General features: G+C 46.7%; 1 protein-coding gene across 1 annotated transcript in view; it reads left to right on the forward strand.

Moving 5' to 3' along the window:
* The window catches only part of nkain1 (sodium/potassium transporting ATPase interacting 1), a 447,372-nt gene extending 435,919 nt beyond the window's left edge, over positions 1–11,453 (forward strand). The window contains exon 7 of the mRNA XM_039739190.1: positions 9,505–11,453. Within this exon, the coding sequence (XP_039595124.1) occupies positions 9,505–9,514 (10 nt within the window). The 3' untranslated portion in view covers positions 9,515–11,453. The remainder of the gene's footprint in view (positions 1–9,504) is intronic.
* The last annotated feature ends 13,013 nt before the right edge of the window (positions 11,454–24,466 follow it).

Consider the following 24,466-nt stretch of genomic DNA (forward strand, 5'->3'; position numbering starts at 1 on the left):
ACTTTAATACAATTTTACAGTTTAATCTGATACCATGTAATCAAGGATATTACAGGCACAAGAAATGCTGGCAGCGGTTTATTCCAGAATGTTCTGACTGGCATTTTGTGTTCTACCATAAAGGCGGCCACAGGCACTCACTGTGGGAGGACAATTGTTAAATTAATAAAATCTCAAGTGGGATTTGATATAAGAAATATACACTCACCAGCCACTTTATTAGGTATGTCTGTTCAACTGCTTGTTAACGCCAGTCAGCTCAATGCTTTTAGGCCTGTAGACATTGTTGAGACGATCTGCTGAAGTTCAATCCGAGCATCAGAATGGGGAAGAAAGGTGACTGAAGAGACTCTGAATATGGCATGGTTGTTGAGGCCAGACGGGCTGGTCTGAGTATTTCAGAAACTGCTGATCTACTGGGATTTTCACACACAACCATCTCTAGGGTTTACAAAGAATTGTCTGAAAAAGGGAAAATATCCAGGGAGTGGCAGCTGTTTGGGTAAAAATGCCTTGTTGGTGCCAGAGATCAGAGGAGAATGGCAGGACCGGTTCCAGCAGGCAGAAAGGCAACAGTAACTCAAATAACCAGTCATTACAACTGAGGTATGCAGAAGAGGATCTCTGACCATGCAACACGTCAAACCTTAAGACAGATGGGCTCAACAGCAGGAGACCACACCGGGTGCCACTCCTGTCAGCTAAGAACAGACAATTAGGTCTACAATTTGCAGGGGCTCACCAAAATTGGACAATAGAAGACTGGAAAAACGCTGCCTGGTCTGATGAGTTTCAATTTCTGCTGCAACATTCAGATGGTAGGGTCAGAATTTGGTGTCTACAACATGAAAGCATGAATCCATCCTGCCTTGTATCAATGGTTCAGGCTGCTGGTGATGGTGTAATGGTGTGAAGGATATTTTCTTGGCACATTTTGGCCAATTGAGCATCGTTTAAATGCCACAGCCTACCTGAGTCTTGTTGCTGACCATATCCATCCCTTTTTGACCACACATCTTCTGATGGCTACATCCAGCAGGATGCAGCGCCATGTCACAAAGATCAGATTATCTCAAACTGGTTTCTTCAGCATGACAATGAGCTCACTGCACCCTAATGGCCTCCACAGACACCAGATCATGGATGTGCAGCAACAGCATGATTGTATCTGTCAATATGGACCAAAATCCCTGAGGTATGTTTCCAGTACAATACCTTGTTGAATCCGTGTCACAAAGAATTACAGCCGTTCTGAAGACAGAAGGGGGTCCAACCTGGTACTAGCAAAGTGTACCTAATAAAGGGGTCGGTGAGTGTATTTGAAAAGTTGTCGTTGAACAGTTAGGTTGACAGACGGTTATCCAGTGTTATTATGGTATAAATATGGACAAGATGGTGGTAAGCTGGCATTATTCCTACTGTCACAAAACTGAGACATACTCGAAGAAGTTTTGGGGCAGCCACCCGTATATTTTGGTATCCTGGCTGCAAAAATCGTTTCTTTCACCAACAACAGCACTGATGTGCATACAAACGAGTCCAAGACAAGACTGAGGGTAAGGGGAAAAAGGGCAGGCTTTTAAAGGGGAAGACAGGAAGTGAGGTCATGGGAATCGGGCACGTGTTTGTCACTCATTGGATCAGGCCCAGACGTGACATCAGGGGGACCTGCGTCTGTTGGTTCTGTCTCCATTGGTTCGATCCCGGAAGTGATGTCACGAGAGCCAGGTGGAGTCTCCCAGGGATGGTCTACAGGGAAGTGAGAAAAAGAGTCAGTGCACTCTGCCACAGCCCGGCCTGTCTCAGAACTGCCATCACTCAAGCCCCTTAGCTGCCTCCCATGCGCACGTGTGTGACAAGGCCCCCTTAGCCCAGACCCGTCGGGTCGGGCGACCCTAACCGAGAGGTCGTGAATCCGAGAAAGAGCATCAGCGTTGGCATGGAGAGCACCCGGCGATGACGGCGAAAACTTATGCGGCTGCAGGTCAAGAAACCACCGGGTGACCCGGGGATTCGACTCCTTGTGCAGGGCCATCCACTGTAGAGGCGCATGGTCCGTGACAAGAGTGAACTCCCGGCCCAACAGGTAGTACCTCAGCTGAGTAATCGCCCATTTAATCGACAAAGCCTCTCTCTCCACCGCTGCATACCTGGTTTCCCGGTCCAACAGTTTCCGGCTTAGGAACATGATGGGGTGTTCCACACCATCGACGCTTTGGCTCAGCACGGCGCCCAGGCCTGTGTCCGAAGCGTCCGTCTGGAGGATAAAAGGCAAAGAGAAGTTAGGTGCCATCAAAATAGGTGCGGACGTAAGGGCCTGTTTCAAGTCACTAAATGCAGTGCCTGTGTTCTCAGTCCATACCACAATGTTCGGGCCCTCTTCTTTGTTAAATCAGTCAAGGGTGCCGCTCTCTCCGAAAGCGGGCACAAACCGGCGGTAGTACCCGGCTAATCCGAAAGGCTTGGACCTGCCGCTTGGTTCATGGACGGGCCATTTCAAAATGGCATCAACTTTGGAGCACTGTGGCCTCACGGTACCCGACCCACCAGGTAGCCTAAATATTTGGCTTCACTTAACCCAAAGAAGCATTTCTTGGGATTAATCCGAGCCCGCCTCACCAAGTGTTCCGCAATACCGCTCGGACCTGCTGTAGGTGTTCTGTCCACGTGCTGGAATAATGACCACGTCATCCAGGTAGGCAGCACTGTATGAGTTATGTGGCTGGAGCACTTTGTCCACCAGACGCTGGAAGGTTGCTGGAGCCCGTGTAACCCAAATGGAAGGACACGATACTGCCAGTGTCCGCTAGGGGTACTAAGCGCGTTTTTCCTTCGGTGTCCGTTAAAGGAACCTGCCAGTACCCTTTTGTCATGTCAAGTGTGGTCAGGTATTGAGCCTGTCCAAGCCTCTCGAGGAGGTCGTCCACTCGAGGCATAGGATAAGCATCGAATTGGGAGACTTGATTAAGCCGACGGAAGTCATTGCAAAACCTCCAACTCCCGTCAGGCTTACCGACGAGCACAATTGGGCTGGACCAGGGACTATAACTTTCCTCAATCACACCTAGCTCCAGCATGCGCTTGATCTCAAGCTCCACTTCAGCCCTTTTTGCCTCGGGAAGGCGATACGGGCGTTCTCAGACAACAACCACGGGCTCTGTCACAATGTTGTGCTCAACCAGAGAGGTCCTTCCAGGGCGTTCACTGACTACCTCCCGGACGGTCCGGATAACTGTTTCCAGCTCCTGCCGCTGTCTGGGACTTAAGTCCGTGCGAAGTTAAGGCGTGTGTGTGGCGAAGAGTGGCGGGGCTGGCGGAGGAGGGATCGGGTCCCTGTCCTTCCACGGTTTCAGCAAGTTCACATGATAAACCGCTCCTTTGGCCGCGATTGGGTTGACTCACCAAATAGTCGACCAGCCCCTTCCTCTCCTTAACTTCGTAGGGGCCTTGCCAATGGGCAAGCAGCTTAGAGTGGGAGGTAGGCACTAGGACCATGACCCGATCTCCCGGGTGGAACTCCCGAAGAGACGTGCCGCGGTTGTAATAACAGACCTGTGCTGCTTGTGCTTCTTCCATGTGACTTTTAAGGAGAGGCGAATCTTTCCCAATCTATCGCGTAACTGCGCGATATACTCTAATATATTTGTAGAGGGAAGAGCCTCTTCTTCCCACCCTTCTTTAGAATGTCTAATATGCCCGAGGTTGTCGCCCATACAGTAATTCAAAGGGGAGAACCCGTGGAGGCTTGTGGGACTTCCGATAAGCAAAAGGACGAGGGGAGGAGCTGATCCCAGTTCCTTCCATCCTCGCTGACCACCTTACGTAGCATTTGCTTGAGAGTCTGATTAAACCTCTCTACTAACCCGTCGGTTTGAGGATGATACACAGGTCTTTAAATGCTTTATTTTCAGCAACTTGGCAGTCTCCTTGAACGTCTCCGAGGTGAAAGGTGTCCCCTGGTCTGTCAAGACTTCCTTGGGAACACCCACACGAAAAGACCCTAGTAATTCCCGTGCGATAGCTTTGGATGTAGCTGGCGCAACGGAACAGCTTCAGGGTATCGTGTAGCGTAATCCACGAGGACTAAAATGTACTTGTGTCCTCGGGCTGAGGGCTCTAGGGGTCCAACCAAATCGACCCCGATTCTTTGGAAGGGAACATCAATCAGGGTATAGGGACAAGAGGAGCACGGTCCCTCCTGGGAATTTGTCGCAGTTGACACTCCGGGCAGGAAGCGCAAAAGCGACGAACCTCCTCATTGACTCCCGGCCAGTAGAAACGGAGCTTGATCCGCTCCAGAGTTTTTTCGGTGCCCAAGTGGCCACCTAGGAGGTGGGCGTGGGCTAGCTCGCAGACCTGCCGCCGGAAGGTGCTGAACTAGCAGCAGCTTTCTCTCCTGCCCATCATGCATTGCTACACGATAAAGAAGGTCGTTGTCTAATACAAAGTAAGGGCCCTGTGGTATAGACTGATCAGTGCGCTGGCCATTTACAAGGACCACTGCATTTTTTGCAAATTTCAGGGAGTCGTCATTCCATTGCTCCCTTCTGAAAGAAGCCGGCGTCTCTTTAAATTGAAACCGCAATACAGAGAGAGGGTCAGCGTCGACCTCAAGGGGCGTGGCCTCCTCCCGTTCTGTCTCGGCTTCAGTGGATGACGTACCAGCACGCGACGGCCCGAGGGTAACCACGTCACTCAGGGAAGCCGCCGCTCTCTCTGCCGGCTGATTACACGGCGTGGAGGCAACTTGAGACGGCTCGTGCCCGTCTATAACAAGGCTCAAAGTATTCCCGGGAGTGGTATGTGTCTCACCGCTTTTAATTTCAGGCCAGTTCCACCCCAATATCACCGGGTGTGGAGGATCAGGAAGGATTGCCACAGTTAATTTCCGAACCGATCCCCCGTAACTGATGACACACGTGGCGGCCTTGTACCAGCGGGTTTCCCCGTGGACACAGGTTATACCGACCTTATAATTTAACCACTGTCGCGGTAGCACAAAACGGCGAGCAACAATGGTAGTGTTGCTGCCGGTGTCTAACAGAGCAGACGTTTTGTACCCGTTGACGACCACCATGCCTGTGTGTGGAACCGCCAACGGGTTTATCAGAGCACACCAACCCCTCCTCCCCCTCCACCTGCATTCCGCCTCATTCCCAAGTGGTTTGAGCGCCCGCGACCCCGGGGATGCCGGCACAAGCTCTGGGTTGTACAGGGGGCTAGGTGTTGGACATACCCCGTTGAGTCGGCTAGAGGACGGTTCAGCTCCCCCAGATTGCGAGGCCGTCCTTTGTTTCTCCACGAGCTCTATGAGCTCTGCCATGTTTATAAATTCCCTACCCCAGACCGGCTGGGTGAAACCACGGGGTAGTGTGTCCAGAAGCAGGTAGCAAGCCACCTGCTCTATGACTTGGGAGGGCTTAAGTTTCTGTGGCCGCAGCCACTGCCCTACTTTTTCCCATAGGGACCAGGCTTGCTGTGGGGTTGGCCGCTCTGGGTCAAACCTCCAGTTTTTCAGGTTACTCACCTGCCAGTCTGGGGCACCCCTAGGTGGAAATCGGGGCTCTGGCTTCACAGGGAGGCAGGCACTCTCCTCCGAGAGAGCACAAAGAGCCCTCTTCGCCTCCCCCTTCCGAAGCAGCCCACGTCTGTGAGCCCCTCCCGAACACTCCCTGGCCTGTCTAGATTGCCTATATGAGCATGCTGGGAGCAGAGCCTGTACCGAGCCACTCCGAAACACGGGCCACCCTCCCCGCCTGAAAACTCGGCCCCGGTACGATCCCACCTGGACGTGTTGCAGGTCCTGTCTTCCAGGACTTCTCCATCCTGCCGACTACGCCAATGTCACAAAACTGAGACATACTCGAAGAAGTTTTGGGGCAGCCACCCGTATATTTTGGTATCCTGGCTGCAAAAATCGTTTCTTTCACCAACAACAGCACTGATGTGCATACAAACGAGTCCAAGACAAGACTGAGGGTAAGGGGAAAAAGGGCAGGCTTTTAAAGGGGAAGACAGGAAGTGAGGTCATGGGAATCGGGCACGTGTTCGTCACTCATTGGATCAGGCCCGGATGTGACATCAGGGGGGCCGGCGTCTGTTGGTTCTGTCTCCAGTGGTTCGATCCCGGAAGTGATGTCACGAGAGCCAGGTGGAGTCTCCCAGGGATGGTCTACAGGGAAGTGAGAAAAAGAGTCAGTGCACTCTGCCACAGCCCGGCCTGTCTCAGAACTGCCATCACTCAAGCCCTTTAGCTGCCTCCCATGCGCACGTGTGTGACACTACGTGTGTATGTTGATCCTTTTATGAGATCTAGAAAAAATAAAATGGCATTGAGAAATCAGTAATGTTTAGATATTGAAAACATAATAGCAAGTACAGTATTTCTATTGTCTGAAAAATATTGTACAATAGCCATTGGTGTTTTTGGCATGAAAATTGTAATGTGGCCCTACCAGAATCCTCCTGTATGTCTGCAGCTTTTTTAACGTCTGCATTGACCTTCCTCACTAATAATGTCTGACCTGCTTTTGTGAAGGACTAGCAAGATTTGCAAGTTCAGAAGCTGTTCACTTCCCAAAAATTCAGTCAAACTTTGGAAAGCTGGTGCCTGGTCAGTTCGATTGAGATCAGATCAGCTAACCCTAACCCTCTGCCGTGGTCATCATTTGACAGAATAAAGCCACGTAGATTTAAACCTAAAGTAAAGTGAGAGCCGAGCCACCACCTGCCGCTCGGCACAATACATCAGCTGTGAACTGCTTAAAGTGAAGCGGCCGCACCTCAAGTGTAGCGTCAAACAGCTTGGAGGTAAACCAGGAGAAACCACAATGACTAAACACGCACTGTGCACTGCACGTCTGGTAGCAGCGCCAGCTCACGTGTGTGCTGCCTCAAAGACTGGCAAAGTAGCGAGTGCCAAGAACACACAGCTGAGGTCAAACCAGAAGAGAGGAATCGACTGACAAAACACCCGTAACACGAAAACAAAATTCTAATTTTTTTTCTTTTTTTGTACCTGTTTAGAGGTGGGCTGGCATGGCGCCTCCCAGGGTCTGAGTTTCAATTCCTGGCCTTATCTCTGTCAGTGTGCAGCTTGCATGTTCTCCTTGTGTCTGTGTGAGACTCGTCTGTGTTCTGTTAATTCTTCCCAAATCCACAAGATTATTGTGTTGGATGACAAAGTCTATGAACTGATTGGCAGAGGTTCATGTGTGGGTGTCAAGGACTGGCACACTCTTCCAGAGTTGGTCCAGTGTGCTTTACTAGATGGGTTCATTAAATGGATGGGCGACTTCTGTCTAAATGGTCTATAACTGAAAAAACTGTAAGTTGTTTAGTGAAGGTTAATGAAAATAAGAAGAGGAGGAGGAGGAGGAGATCCTCCCATAACTGCAAACCAGGGACACTGCAGTGCTCCCCAACGTATAAAACTACGTTCTTGGAAAAAGTATGTCCCGTGAGGGAGAGAAATCCCATCCAGGTCTGGTATCTAACATAGTGCCAATGCTGCCAGGGAAGTGTCTTCCTTCCTACAACCCTGAATGATAGACCTGGTTTGAGTGAGTGTGCCATGTGTTGGGCTGGCATCCGTTCCAGGTTTGTCTTCTGTCTGTGCACCACAGTCCTGGAGTACGCTTAAGCTGTGAGTTACTTGAATGATTGGTCCAGTATGAGTGAGGGTGGGTGTGTAGATAGATAGATATGAAAGGCACCATATAATAGATAGATAGAGAGGTAGATAGATTTTGGTCTTAACAGACACTGGAATTATTATAAAGTAAGAAATTTAACAAAAGAGAAAGAAAAGTTTTGACTTTACAGGCCCAGTTCGAATGCTGCATTATGCAGGTGTATTGCTGTTAATATAAAGGACCCCCAGTTGTGTTTCTTGACAGACTTCTGCTAAATGATTTATTGGCTGAACGGCCTCAGTGCTGGTGTGTCACAGAGAGGATGTGCAGCATTGTTTATAATGGCACTCAGTTTTGTTTTAATTCTCTCCTTCATTACAACCTCCTGGGGGTCCAGAGTGTGACCAATAACTGAGTCTGCCCTTTTAATTAGCTTATTGATTCGAGGGGCCTCTCTTGAAGTGATGTTCCCAGTCAGCACATCACAATTTAAAATTACACTGGCCATCAGAGAGTTGTAGAAGATACGAAGGACGTCACTTCCCATATTAAAGGAACAAAGTCTCCTAAGGAAAAAAAATCTGCTCTGCCCTGTCTTATAGAGTTCTTCTGTGTTATGGGACCAGTCTAAGCTGTCATTGATGTGGACCCTCAAGTACCAACTCTACATCCACTCTCTGAAAAGTGACCGGACATAGAGGGTCTTTGGTGAGGTGAAAGTCAATCATCAGTTCCTTGGTTTTGCTGATGTTGAGTTGCAGACAATTCTCATAGTTCTCTACCTGACTCCTCTCCTGTGTCTCGTCCCTCTTATCAGTACGCACCAGAATCATCAGAGAATTTCTGCAAGTTCCGTGACCTGCTGTTATATTTATAATCTGAGGTGTGAAGAGAAGAGGAGACAGGTCTGTTCCTTGTGGTGCTCCAATGTTGTTCACGTCCAAATCAGAGACAGAATCCTCAAGTCTCACAAACTGCAGTCGGCCTGACAGACAGTCCAATAGCCTGAACGCCATAACCTGTAGCCACATCCTCTTGCATATCTTGGAGTTGACCCCTTAACAGGGATGGCTGGATGGTATTGAAGGTGCTGGAGAAATCAAAAACATCATCTTCAGAGTGCTGCCAGCTCTGTCCAGATTAGAATAAGCCCTGTGGAGCAGAGAGATAACTGCATCCTCCACTCCAATCTTTGTCTGATAGGCAAACTGCAGTGGGTCCAGGTGGTCTACCACAAGAGGCCTCATATAGTCCCAGACCAGCTTCTCAAAGGTCTTCATGATGTGAGACGCAAGTACCACTGGTCTGCAGTCATTAGGTGAAGAGGCGCCTGCCTACTTTGGAACAGGAACAATGCAGGATGTTTTAGGCAGCCATAGGGACAGACTGAACAGGTGACAGAGGACAAGACAAGGTTGGTCAGCACAGGCCTTAAGAAATTGAGGACTGACTCCTAAATAGTAGGTAGGCCCAGTGAAGGCAGGCATCTCATGCAGGTCTGGTATCTAATCTAGTGGCTGTGTTTCCTGGATGGTCTCTTACTTCCTATGACCCTGAATGACTGGCCTGGTTTGAGTGAGTGTGCCATGAGTTGAGCTGGTGGCCATTCCAGACTGGACCCTGACTGAACCATCATGCTGTTGAGATAGATAGATCTGAAAGGCACTATATTGCAATATTACAAATAGATAGAATAAATGGAAATGAATAAATGACATTGGCTGTGGGGGGCGCTCGTTTCGTTGTACTTGATCCAGCTTTTTCTGCTCGTCTCCTTTCATATGATGTCTTTGCTTAGCGTTACTGTGTTTATCTCCACACCCCACTCTTCCTCAAATGTAATTACCTCTCTGTCTGTTCTAATCCGCAGGTCTGGATAAACCTCGCCCCAGGACTTGAACAGAAAGAAAAAATGAACAGAAAATCTTAATGAAAAGACTCGCAGAGATTTTTACATGACAGAACCGGGGTCTTTTTTTTCTTCTCTTTCTTTCTCTCTTTTTTCTCTCTCTCTCTTTTTTAATCTCAAACCATGGAAATGAAGATCTGTGGAAAATCGATACACAAGCTTTTTTTTGTGATAACCTCTGGCTCGCCCTCTGAGCGTACTTAGCAGCCTTTTGTAAAAAAGAAAAAAACAAAAAAAAAAGGAAGAGTTTGGGACCAGAAGAACATCGCTGCCACCTGCTGGACTCCTCAGAGACTTGCACTGAACCAAGCAGCGTAACCCGATGTCTCGGCGATGTAGTGTTCCACTACTCCCCTTTTAAAGGATTTTGGGACCAAGCTAACACGCATGTATTTTTGTGTTTTATTTTATTTTTATACTTTTTAGGATTTTTTTAGTTCTTTCCTGGAGAAATAGGCATTTTATTGTCTACTTGTCAAGTATGTGAGAGCAGATACAAGAGTACAGGTTATGGGACTGAAAACAGGTTTGACTCTGGATTTTAGGGGGTCTTTCATAATGGCAACAAGTGGACACTTTTGAGCCATCGTGTGAACAAAAACTTTTGGGAATGATCCAGCAAAATGGGGAGAGGCTGTGTTGGTTCACTGTGTATGGTGAGGCAACTGTGTTAAGAGCAGTCAGACCGTGCTGGCACCTAAGGAGGCACCACTGTGTCTTCACCTGGAAAGAAAGCCCCTCACTGTTGTGTAACAGCTGCACCCGGGAAGAGCAACTGACCAATGTGTAACCCTGTCCCTCCCTAGGCAGTATCGGCCATTTTGACTTTGTAATCGACAGAATGAGTTGAGTGCAGAGAGTAGTGGGAGATTCAGTCCTGAGCATCCTCATGTCCTTCTGCATTGTCACCCTCGTGTCTTAATATGGAGGGGCTCGAGGGCCGAACCTGTAGAACAGTTTTACACTAGCTCCTTCTTCTCTCTTTTTATTTCCTTCACATTTTTGTGTGCCTGTTTAGGGGTGGGCTGGCGTGGCACCTCCTAGGCCCTGAGTTTCAATCCCTGGCCTTGTCACCGTCTGAGTGCTGCTTGCATGTTCTCCCTGTGCCTGTGTTCCTGTCATTTTTCCAGCGTCCACAAGATTCTTGTGTTAGTTGACAAGCCCTAATAACTGAGTGACAGTGGTAAATGTGCAGGTGTGAAGGACTGGCACCCCTTCTAGAGATGGTCCAGTGTGCTTTACTAGGTGGGTTTATACAGTGGATGAGCGACTTCTGTCTTTGTTCAGTGAAAGGTAGTACGAGGGTGTTGTACCGTGTTAGCCATTATGAATGTAGTGAGAAGTCAAGCAAAATGACCCATACTATAAAGATTTCAATATGCAGGCTTTCAAAGCAACTCGGCCCCCTTCTTCAGGCCAGATGTAATCAATTACAATTAGTAATCAATTACAGCATTACATCGTTCAGTGGAAGGTAAAGAGAATAAGAAGAGGAGGAGATCCTCCTATATTTGTAAACCATGTCACAGGGCTGTGCACATCAACATAGTGTGACCACAAGGGGGCACAGCTGAGCCCAAACCACAGACACCATACTCCATTACGTTCATTTATTTGGCTGACGCTTTTATCCAAAGGGTATAACAACATTTGAGATACTATTGGTTCCATTTCTTTTTGTTTTTCCAATTGGAGCACAGGCAGGTGTAGTGACTTGTTCAGGGTCGCACATTCTCAGTGGTGTGGTTTGAAACCACAACCTCCGGTTTTGAAGTCCAAAGCCTTCATCACTGCGCCACACTGCCTGCCAACACAATAAAAGGGCATTCTTGCCCTTTTTATCTGCCACCGACACTTTTTCAAATAATCACCTGTCAGAATTGGCACTCCAGCCACCACAAAAGAAAAGCTCACACTGTTCCACTCGATCTGAACTAGTGTGGTTGCCACGGTGTCGCCCATTGCATGGCTGCACTAGGGTCCTAATCTGGGACCCTGAGGTAGTTTGTCATGTGGTGGGTGCAGCAATGTGCTGTATCAGTGTGTGCTTCTAACCTCCTCCTCAAAATAAACAGATTCCCTTCTGTCCCTCCACCCTCCGGCTGAGTGTCACCCACTGCCCATTCCTCCAGGTGAGGCTTTGGGCTCCTTTTAAGCTGAACTCGGGAATGCTTCCGGTGTTCTCTTGGAAGCACTTCTGGGTCATATGGCAACCATGGAGGTTCCCCTCCTCTCCGACAGCACCCTGTAATGGCACCCAGGAACCCCGACTCATGTACCCCTGTGGGTATCCAAACTGGGATGCCACGGGAGGACCACTGCCACCTGTCATATGGCCTCCAGCTTCCACTAGTCGGTCCTTTATATGAGTCCAACTGTTCAAAAAGCTGTTTCTTTGTCCAGCGGGCGTGCCCATCTGTCCTTCCTGTCCAGGCAAGAAATCATCCTCCACCCTGGCCGGGATGCCTGTCCTTCCTCTTGGCCCCTCACAATAGAAAACTGCCGATGCAGGCAAATCAGTAAGCACAGTCGGTTCAGTTAGCACGTGTGCGTGTGTGCTTCTATTAAATGAAACAATGCCCTCGATCCTCAGAAAGCCAATTAACACACATAAAAGTGCATCTGCTGCAGACAAGAGTGCCCGGTAACACTTCAGCAGTGTGCTCAGATAGTAATCACTCGGTAAGTGCAGTGAAACTTGAGACTTGCTGGAGCAAAGTACACATGTATCATTAGAGCGCTTATGACTGTATACTTAACTGCAGCAGGCACGCCAGGAGCAGGCACGCCAGGAGCAGGCCAGAGCGATGCTTGCTCAAATTATTCATCCATCCATCCATCCATCCATTGTCTGTACCTGCTTTGTCCAATTCAATGTTGCAGGGGCCAGAGCCAGTCCTGGCAACATCGGGTGTGTGGCAGGAGTCATCGCAGGGCACATTCTCTCTCCATCCATTATCCAACCCGCTACACTCTCTCTCGTTGCTTTATTTCATACATGAAAGTTGCCCAACAATAAGATAACCAGAGTAACAATAACAAAAAAAACCCAAAAACTAAAGAACGGTTTATTTAAAACAGTAGAGAATCAAAATTTCCAAGTTTATTAATGTCTGTAGTACTAGGGTGTTGCACTGTGTTAGCCATTATGAATGTAGAGAGAAGTCAAGCAAAATGACACCTTTTAACTAAGGTTAAAAAGATTACAATATGCAGACTCTCGAGGCAACTCAGGCCCCTTCTTCAGGTAAGATGTAATACAGAAACTGGAGTTCCCTGTGTTTGCTGATACAGCATTGGAAAAACTTTATGTGAGACATCTTGGAAGTAAAAAATTAATAGACCTCTCCAGGCTAGGATTCATTAAGCAAGAGAGGAGAACAATGTATAGTCGAGATCTTTGGATAAGATAACTGTCCAACCTTTCGAAGTTTCTGATGAGTTTTTCAGTCCAATGTGGCTCTGTAGTCAGGTTGTCTGTGTAAGTCCGAGAGATGCAAACAATATGAGGATTCTCACTACAAGCTTAATACCAAAAACTGATCAGATGGTCACCCAATAACCCAAAGGCCACGTCAGATTACACGCCTTCTTAGTTGTAGACTTCGTTTCTGTAATTTTCGCACGTCAGAGTCGTTCGTGTAGTGTGACTCAGCCCAACTGGTCTGCGACTCGCCATGGTCTTCAGTTGTAGGGGCGGGCTTTGTGTGCATGTGACAGCAGACAACCAATGAGCACCCAGCTGGAAGTACAATGCATAGAATGCAGGCGGGTTGTTTAGACCTCACAAACAGAAGGGAAGTGCGATTTCTTGTGTTTTACATACCAAGACAGAATGGAAAGAGAAAGTAAAAAAAAAAAGGTTGCGACTTAACTTGCTGTACCTGAAAAGCATTTATTTCATACAACACCAGCCTGGTCAGGCTCCACATTATTGGCTGTCAGGAAAAGGTGCAAGCTTGTGGTACCTGTGCAAAGTCGTCACAGATTTGTATCATTTGGCGTGCCCAGCAGTTGCTAATTGTGTAGTTTGACATCCTCAGGTGACGAGATCAGCTACAGCAGTCACCAGGTTTGACATGCCCACCAAATAGAAGTTGTGTAATGTAAGGCCGGAGGTCCAACCAGTCTACAGCTCGCCAAGTTTGATGTTGGGTCAGGCTCTGTGCATGCGAGAGCTGGTGACCAATGTGTGCCCAGCCGGCACTACAAGACATATAATTCAACTACGAGGATTAAGAAGGAGGAGACTCGCCTGTGTGGTCACATGTTTTATGTACCAACACAGATTTCGGTTTAACTTGTCGCACCTGTAATGGCGTTGCATAGGCGCCAACTCCATTAGGCAGCATGTTACTGGCTGTCAGATAAAGGTTCGAGCTCGTGAAACTTTGTTTATGTGAAACTGTGCTGGAAAGTCCTCTAACTTGACATCCCATGCAGTTTGTAGTCCTCTTTTAGGCAACCAGCTTAGCAACTGCAGTCACCTGGCTGCCATCATGCCATCCAGGTGGGCGCTGCACATTGGTGGCGGTCGAAGTGGTTCCCCACTGCTTATGTAGAACGCTTTGAGTAGTGAGAACAGTGCTCTATAAATGCAGTTTATTCATATTTATATTAACAATCAGGCAGCAGTCTTTTAAGTTTATCCACAAACTCGGATGACCGGGAGGTTCACAATTGTGACCTTTTATGACATTATGGCCACACGTCAACCCTGTATAGCAACTCAACGCAGTGAATCTTAGAAAGCACAAAAACAGTGTCAGAAAAGACAAAAAAATGTATAACTGATGCCAAAATTGGGTTTGTTGACCTCAAAGACGTATATTTCATCACATAATAAAACTAACAGACCTAAAGGAAATTTTAAAATAATTTGAACCCAGATGATTATAACCTAGACAGGGAGCCGGTAGACTGCTGGGACCACTTGCACACATTCACTCCCTATTCTGAATCACTAGTTAATCTGACGTACGTGTATTATGGGATGTGGGAGGACAGCCTTCACAGATGTACGGAGAATGTGCAGTCTCCATACTGACAGTGTGCGGACCCAGGGTTCAAACTCAATATCCTGAATCTATGATGCAGCAGCAGCACTAACCACTGCGCCACCATGCTGCCCTACAGGTTGGCCCTGGTGTGCATTTGGCAGATGCCTGTAGCGAGTTTTAAAGTGAGATTATATTACAGTTTTGTGCATACATTTTCACAAATGGAGCTTAGGCAGGTTAAGAGACTTGCATTGGTGCCACCGCGAGGCAGAGCTGGTAAGCTTGGGTTTAAAGCAGGTGCTGCGCCAGACTGACTGCCTCAATGATAGATACCCTTAATAAAGGGTGGCCGGTTCATGGTGACTACTATAGGGAGTAAATTAAAGGGCTGACCATCCACCTTAAACAAAAAAGAAGACTCCGGCTCAGACTTCACAAGGCCCAGCTTCATAACTTACGGGAACACCCTGCGTGTCCCAAGGTGACAGGGTGTTCCTCGCTGTAGCTAGGGTGACCCAGAGGACCTCCAGCTGTCTCCATCCTGGACAAGTCCACGTCTGCCCGGTAAACTCTACTGTACAGTCCTTGGCAGTCAAGGGTGGCCAGTGTTGTTAACGGAGAAATAAAAGACTAAGAAATGGGCTCTATGCAGACTCACTTCCAGATTCTGCGTCAGCCGGCTGCTTCACTTCCGGCACTGATATCAAAGCACACCTAGCTATGGCGTTTATCACCTGATCGATTCAAGACGCACCCACACTTACGGTAAACGACGTTGAGTTGCATTATTCAAGCATTGTGCCAAACGTCAGGAGCTAAAAAGGAGAAGGACTTCAAACGATATCATTCAAGCTACATCCACAGTTATGAAGGTGAGATGCAGACGTATTAAAAACTTGTGTCTGCTATGAACTTATGTGATTACATTAGGCTTCTGTAAAAAAACAAAATTTCAATAATTAGTCATTAAACTTTGTTGAGGGACAGGTGACTATGTATGTAAGTTTATATTAACATGAGTCTGCTGGACATTTTACCTTGGAAAAAAGCGAAAGTCTCTGTCTGAGCCTGCAAAATGGTGAATGCCAAACTGCGGCTTCATTATAAGGGTCTTGATTTGTTTCCTCGGCTGGAAGATCTCCTCTCTGACAGATGTTTCCATCAAGCGCTAGGTCGACAACTGCTAGATCTGGTCCTCGTGGTCCTTTAAGGATTTGATCATCCTCCTCCTCCTCCTCGTCACCCATTGTGTCATCCTCCATCGGTCACTTTCTGTTCTCCCAAATCTCTGGTCTTGAAATTTGGAAGGAGAAATTGATTCACGGGCGGCACAGTGGCGGAGTGGGTAACACTGCTGCCTCGCAGATAGGAGACCTGGGTTTGCTTTCTCGGGTCCTCCCTGCATGGACTTTGCTTGTTCTCCCTGTTTCTGTGTGGGTTTCCTCCGGGTGCTCCGGTTTAATACCACAGTCCAAAGACATGAAGGTTAGGTGTATTGGTGATCCTAAATTGTCCCTAGTGTGTGCTTGGTGTGGGTGTGTGCCCTGCGGTGGGCTGGCGCCCTGCCCGGGGTTTGTTTCCAGCCTTGCGCCCTGTGTTGGCTGGGATTGACTCTGGCAGACCCCCCATGACCCTGTAGTTAGGATAGAGCTGGTTGGATGAAAATTGATTCACTCAAACAACGCAGAAAACACTCCCTTCTTTAACAGTCGCCACCCTGGCTCATGAAAATCCTCTTTTTTAAAATCCTGGCTACAAAGTGTGAGGACTTACCGTAAAGCTCTCTCTCCGATTAGCCATGATATATTTAGATCGGGTTTCCGCATTCGAAGGAAATGTATGAAAACTAAGTACTTGCTGGAAACTCGACATAAAGGTACACAGCAGTGTTCAGTTATAGAGCTATCTGTACGCTGAAACTTAAACTTCTTGTTCTCAGACATTGTCACCACTAAACAAAAATCACAACCGCAGTATGGCCATTGAAAGTGACGGAGCTGTCGGAGATTTCACCGGGCGTTCGTCAGCAATGCCGTGTGCATAGAGCCTGTTAAGAGTCAAGAGACAATGCTTCACACTTGGTCTGTAGTCCCAGTTTAAAAGCCGGGCTGATGTTCTAACATGCTGGAGCGAGGGACGGCAGAGCTGTTGACTTTACTGTATGGCCAGTGGGTTGTGATCAGTTTTTCACTATGAAAGGTGCAGTATAAAAGATAGATTGTGTCACTTAGTCATCGCACTGTCACCTCTTAGGCCTCAGTTCTGACTCGGTCACACCATCACGTCCTTAACTGAGGGGTTATGGTGGAAATGCCAGCTTTGACTCATTTCTACCCAGCATTCCTCATACTGTCAGAAAATTAGGAATTCCAAAATCATTAAGTTATGTTACCTTGTAGACAGCCAGACTTGAGGAGAACTTTGATGTCTGATTCAACCTTTGAAGTGAGCATAATCACAGCGAGTGATTTTCTCTTGTTTAATCAGCTTTTAATTTCCTTGATCGAGCAGCACCAGTGCCAGTGCTGAGCAGCCTAAGTAGTTAGTCACATATCCAGGCATCAAAGGGCACCTCCAGCATACGTTTTTTTTTTTTTTGATGGTTTGTTATGTGTGAGGTACATCTTATGAATTTTTTCAGCTCAAGACCCCCAGTGGCATAACACCAACCCGTTCTGATAGAACGTTCTGCATATTTTCAGGGACTCAGAAGCTTCCATTCCATTGAGAGATTCTCCGTTAACTCACATCACATGAAAGCAAGAAGGTGACGAGTATAATATGAGCGCTGGGTGCAAACAGGGGCATTGTGAAAGCGGTTGGCATTCTAACAAAAACTCTTGAAAGTCACCAGCTTGTAACAATTTTATTTCACAGATGTAATGGATTCCGCTGCTGAAGGTTTCTGTTGCAGTTATTTTCTTAATAACCCCCCGACTGAAACACGTTTTTTGAATTCATGCGTGCCTGTATGGAAATAATTGGCAGCTTTGAATATCATGTCACATTCCCACAGCAGCTCAATCCAACTCAGGGTCATACAGAGCCTGTTCTGGTAACACTGGACATAATCCAAGGAAGGGTGCCAGTCCATCACAGAGCCCACTCATGTACAAATCCCGCCTTTGGAATCTCCAGATCACCCAACCTGTATGTCTTTGGCATGTGGGATGGAAACCTGAGTATCCAGGGTGCAAGCATGGGGACACAATGCCAACTCCACAGAGATGGTGAGCTGGCCACCCAGGCCACTACTTTAGTGACATCCGCTTTAAGGACTAGGCCTGCATCCTTCACAACGGAGAAGACTTTTGAATACGATAAGAAAAAGTGCCCAGGGCACTTTTAGCATAACACCCATTTTTCAGCTGGCGCCTTGCCACTGATTAAACTTTAATAAAGTCTTGCCATTCTTCACCCTTAAAATGTTTCCACTAATCTAAGCTTCTTATCATTTCTACTGTAAGTGTCCCCTCAACAGTTGGTTCTGGCTTTTTGCCCAGTGCTCCCAGTATAAGCTCCAACCCCAGAGATTCTAAATTGAACTAAGCAGATTCAGAAAATGGAAAAACTGCAACTAATTGGAAGTTCCATCCAGGGTTTGTTCTTGCTGTCAAGATAAGCTTTGGCCCCATAGACACTAACTTGGACGCACACACACACACACACACACAGAGGGCCAGTTTAGAATGGGCAGATAAACCAGCACACAGTTATTTGAGATGTGAGAGAGAAAGCAGACATGGGAAGGAAGTGCCAACTCCAAGCACAGACAGCCACCATGTGTGAGGTTTGAGCTCAGAACAAAATACAGGTGAGGCTGCAGCACTAACCACTGCGCCACCATGCCAGCCATGCAGTGAAATATTCCAAATTACAAGATTGTTTTTTTAGTGTCTTCAGTTTCAGACATATAATTTGCTTGCAATTATTTGATCAGCTTGTGACGACACACCACAGGTGACAATGACATTTGCATTTTTGTATTTTGGCAAGTGCACCCTGTCACTCAAAACTCTGTGTTCTTCAGATATGAATTGCTTTCCAAACCAAGATATGTCATAACCAAGTTTGGGTTGATTCCCCACTTAGGGTTGAACCCCTGCTTGCGCACTTCCAGCCCCCCACAGAGCAGACGTACATCAGACGTAAAAAGCTGAGCTGAAGAAGAGTGCGTGTAGCCCAAGTGGAAGACATCACTGCTATCTGCAGTAGTGCTGCCATTTCAGGCTCACATTTTAGGCCACACTTGAACACAACTCAGTAGAGGTGATTTTGAAAACTTTCCTCAAATAACTTTCTGAATTAATCTGCATGTGCGTATCATGCCAAGTATGATAACACATAAATAAGAAGGCCATTTAAGATGGTGGTCAGTTTGCTGGCATGGATAAGCCACTGATTACATTGTGTCTGACAGAAAGCCTGCAATGGCTACAGTGCTCCACATCTGCTTTCCAGCCCCTTAAGCTGGGTGGATACGCTGCAATAAACCCGAATTGAATTTGCCAACCAATTTTCAAATCTCTCGTCGTTTCGCTTTGGAGAACGAGAGGCGTTGCGATGCCCAGTTGTGTTGTCGTACAATTGGAAGAATTCCTCTCACGGTAGAAATTCCAGTCAGCCCAGCCATCTTGTAGTGTCAGAATTCTCACAAGGCGATTTTTGAATGTCGACGGTAAGGACCTTAACCAGAAGAATTGCTCCTGTGCAGTGGTTGACCCCCAAAAGATCCATGAGAAAAGACCATTTCTCCTTGGGAATTAACAACAGTAGATCAAATCAGATAACCTGGAACTCAATGTGTGGCAACTACAGTCCATCGGTGAGTGGCAACGATAATAACAATAGATATGGCACAGACAAAGCGTTGTGTGAACGGGGAGCATGGATGCCAGGGTTACATTTACTTAAATAACCCAAAATAAGCAACAGTAAAGCTACACAGATTACGTATCTCTAATCCTCTCAGTAACATAAACAGGCCGCATTGTCCGCGCCCTCCCAACCACCCACGTGCCTTTGTTGTTTCAGAGCACACGACGTGTACAGCAAGAGTCAACAACGTTCTGTAACTGTTTCCTTTGTTCACATTTTGAGGAGCCTGCAGCCATATTTGATATATATATATTTTTTTTTTTTGAACAGGTAAAGCTTTATTGCAAAATGTCATTGAGTAAAATAATCCATTAGGGCGGTGTACACGTTTAATCTGGGCAGCCATGTTGTGGTATGTCAGTCGGGCCGAGTAAGCCCAAGTGTACAAGTGGCGACTGTGGCCGGCAGTGTGAGTAGCCGCTTGACCACAACTTCTAAAAATTGCACGGTGTGTGCCCGGCCTTAATGCCATTTTTCCGCTGTCACCAGAAGTAAACTAGAACAGGAGTCGGACTAATCGGCCGATTCCAGGTCTTTTCCCAATACAAGCAAGACGAACACTAAAGAGGAAGTTCTTCTGTTCATGGAGTATAACAATCACAAGTCTAGAATGTTTGCATGTTAACCCTCATGCAAGATATGGCAAATACTGGCACTCCACTGACTGATCTTTCTAAACTCGTCCTTTACTTTTTGATTTTGTTTGTTTGTTAACAGTATTTTATGCTCAGTGTGAGGCTCTTTTTTCCCAGATTTACTGAAACAAGCTGTAATTAGTATATTCCAATTATTTTGGTTCCATTGCTCCTATTCATTTATTTGCATGTTGGTTATAGGTGGCCATTGTGCATGACTACCCATATCGAGCCCATCCACGTGAGTGTCTAAAATGGCACCTTGGGTAACAATGCATAAGATCGGTCATTAAGCAAAGTTTTAGCAGAGACCCCTTAAAGGAGGTTGATGCAGTTTTTCACATGCTGCGCAGAAAACCAAGCAAGTCTGAGAACAGCAAGGGGTGCCACTGAGCACCGAAACCCCAGACACACAACACCCAACAGAACTCCGGGTTCAATAAAAGGATTTTTAATCCTCACGGCTCTAATAAGACAACGATCACAGCCAATACACAGATTAAACACTCGCTCTTTCTCTCTCCTTCACTCCTCCAGTGAGTTTTGCCCTCTTCCACCCACCTCTGACTCGCCCGGATGTGGCAGGGCAGGTCAGTTCCTTTTATCTTGGACGCAGGAGTACTTCTGATACCAGAGCATAGCCCATTGGATGTACTTGTGGGTCAATCGGAAGTCCCAAAAACCACGGCACACAGGCCATGGCAGCACCCCCTGGTGGAACCCAGGGACCCCGACAGGGCTGCTCTACAGCACCTCATCTCCCAGCATGCCCTGTGGATGCCCATTGGTGTACCTGCCTCTTGGGTTGCAGCCACCTAGCAGTTTGGGGGAGCATGTACTTTGAATAATCCCCCAGTCCTTCCTTCAGGCTGGCTAATGTTCCTCCGTCTAAACCTGCTGGAATGCCAGCGTACCCATTCTTCAGATGGCATCCAATACCCAGATCCTGGTGTAATCCTTTCCATGTCTATTTGTCACCTGGGACTCCCCGAGAAGGGAGTCCATTCTGGCAGGAATGCCATCCATCACAAATGGTAGTTTGTGAAAACCACTTGGGGGGGAAAAACATGACAGTTGTAACAAAAACCAGGGTTAGAGTGAAAAGCAGGCATAAGAGGGCATTACGACATGTGGTAAGACCCCGGTGTGCTCACCTTCTTTGCAATCCCAAGGTGGATTCTTGGAACTTAAAAAGATGAAGTGTTTCTGCCTTTTGGTAGATAAGCAGTCCAGCGATGTTTCAAGATGCTGTATATGCAACTGTCTTGGTGCTCCTGCCTCTTTCCAGCATCCATGGCCATTTTTTACTGTGCGTCCACCCCCAGCGTAACCCATCATCTATGGGGGAAGAGCGAAGCCTTTAGATTTGTCAAAAATGTCAATGTTTTAGAGTCCCCTGATATCCCAAAAACATCGATATCTCAACAATGGTTGTGTGTGTGTCTGTGTGTCACAGTTTCTAGAGCTAAAATGGCTGGATGGAAAAATTGCAAACTCGAAACCTAAGCCTGTTATGAGATGACAATGTGCTCATTAGTTTTTGAGCCAAATGAAACAGAGGCCCACTAGAGCAGGGGTCCCCAACTCCGATCCTGGAGGGCCCCAGTGGCTGCAGGTTTTCATTCCAAACCTTTTCTTAATTAGTGACCAGTTTTTAGTGCTAATTAACTTCTTTTGAATTAATTTTAATTGACTTGTTTTTTTAAGATTTGTCCCTCTGAATTTCTCCATTTCTGTCTTTAAATGGCACCCACACAGAAATGAAATGTGAAGCGAGGGAGCCAACAGAAGACCAACTAAGTCAGGACCTCAACCTCCAACCAGTTGCGTCATTAGTCGGCTATTCTTGTCGTTAAAATTTAACCCGCTCTATAATTCCATGGCTTATTTCTCATTTTGTAAATGCAGACATTTCTGAAGTTGTTGATTTTCTCTTTTCTAAGAGCACTGCTAAATTTTTGGGGACCCGAACAGATCAGCAATTCTGAGTCCTTCAGCTTTCTTTCCTTTCAGATATTGTATGATTGAGACTGTTGGTCACATTTTGTATCTCACTATTGTTTGGCTGCTAATTAAGGAAAAAGAAACAATTAAGGGGTCTGAGTCTTCAAGAGCAAGTCAATTCAAATTAGTTCAAAAGAAGTTAATTAGCAGCAGAAACAGGTCACTCATTAAGAAAAGGGTTAGAATGAAAACCTGCAGCCACCGGCCCTCCAGGACAGGAGTTGGGGACCCCAGCTCTAGAGGAACCCTCAAATACCATAATTCTGCAATTAATTATGAATTCTTCTCGTCCATTGCTATTGTAATGACCCATTTTATGATCAGAAAGATCAGCATCAGAGCAGTAAATAATTACTGAGATGTTATAGAATAGTTTGGGTAACTTGGTTCCTAGGCCGCAAAGCCTACTGACACTCACATCTGAGTTTTTGTCACTACAATGCACATAGGCAGTGTCCCTTTGTCTAACATGTTCAAGTGGCCCTTTCCCAACAGAGTGTAACTGCAGACCGCAGCACCTATGAGGTCAGTCATGTAAGGCCCCAACATCATGAAACGCTCTCAACGTCGGTCACGTAACACCCATCACGTTAGACTATGATTAATATTAGGGCCACGTTATACTATGGTTAAGATTAGGGTTGTAAGAGGGTTATCTCAGTCAAAGGGCGTTTTGTGACTGACGTTGTGGGCATTACCTGATCTCTGTCATAGGTATTGCAAGCTGCAGCTTGACCTTTCTCCCCTTTCCCATCCTCACACATTCATTCGTTCAACTTATCTCAGGATTTTCTGGACTTCCCTCCACTTGATGGCCTCGCTCTTCTGTTCTGTTTACACTCACCAGAGTAGCAGCCTCTGAAATGCTGAATGTCATCAGTGTATGATATCCGTAATCAGTGGGCCGTGTTGCCATATTGAGAGTAAGAACCCTGAAGCTCCGCTGACCCCCGCATTCTGATCTGAAGTGCTTTTGCTAGAAACGCGTCTCAGCTTCGGGGGACCTGCTAGCAAGACGAAACCTGCTTAACAAGCAACCACAACGCCTCATCAGTTGTTTTACTTTTTCCTTTTTTTTCTGCTTTACTTCAAAAATCTAGTATTGTACAATTATAGGTTAAAAAAATTATAACTCTGATGTGGATTAAATGTGCAAAATTAAAACAACCCTAGAAATTTAGACGTATAACTGGATCTGTGCTAGTATTTGGTAGAAACCTGAAACGAGATTTTGTGCATGTAATATGAAAAGTGTCTCCTGTCCAGCTTCTTCAGAGCCTCACGCCCCGCAGCGAGGGGAGCCCACGATTCGAACTGAAATGCACAACAAGCCGGGCTCGCTGCTCGGGCTGCGTCACGCTGGACTGCAACAGACTGTCCTGCAACCTTTTTGGATTTTCTTCAACTCCACACCAGGTTGAGAGCTATTTGTTTAAGATGGCCTTATTATTATTATTTTTTTTTTTTTACGATTCATCTGACTCTTCTTAAATTGCCCGGCGAGACGGTTTACTCCACTGGTATTAATTCATGAATCTGCAGTTCAGAGGATTCCAACAAAATGAGGCAGCGCCTGGACTGTGCATCGCTTGTGGGGAATTAAGTTGACATTTTAACATTTAGGTACAACATCTTTAACCCTGAAAAATGGACGGTGCCTCTCGATCGGGATTTCAGAAGACAAATGGATGGATGTATTAATAGCGTGGCAAGGGCGGTGGGCTGTTATAACTTGATCAGTCCCATCAGGCTGGCAGAGAAGGATGGAGCAGCACTGCCCCATGCCCTTCGGTGTGTAGCCAACATTTATTCTCAACTACCAGCGCTCCGATTTTTAATGTTATAATCCATACCTTAAAGTGAACCTCACAAAAGGTATAATGAAGCTGATCCAGTCTTACTTCATTATGCATTACAACTGAAACCAGTTAACTATTATTCGTTTACCTCCGATGCCATCCCCACACCAATATTACTGATCAGGTCGCAGATCTCCGAGGAAATGGCTTGAATGATCGTGGCATAAACTGAATCAAGCGCTGGATTGAGAGCCACTTAGCGCCTCCATGTTCTCATCTGCGGGTCGCACAGGACGAGCTGCCGACTCGAAAATGTCTTGCGTACGGAATGTGAACTGGAGAGAAGGGGACAGACGATTCATATGTTCTGCACACTTTGGTTGCCACAGACATTTTGCATGGCGGACGATTCTTTTTATTGACTGGATAAACTGTTGAAAACGGACTTGGCGTGGAAATGATGGGAGTTGAAGATCAGTTTTGGCAGGGGCTTTTCATTTTGTTTATTATTTTTTTTTGTTTCAATTTTAATCCCCCCACAAGTTACCAAATTCACAGATGCCTGTTGAAGTTGGGGTGAGGGTAGATTGTGCCCCTGATTCCAGGG

This window comes from Polypterus senegalus, chromosome 17, assembly GCF_016835505.1.
Source record: "Polypterus senegalus isolate Bchr_013 chromosome 17, ASM1683550v1, whole genome shotgun sequence".
Classification (NCBI taxonomy): Eukaryota; Metazoa; Chordata; class Cladistia; order Polypteriformes; family Polypteridae; genus Polypterus; species Polypterus senegalus.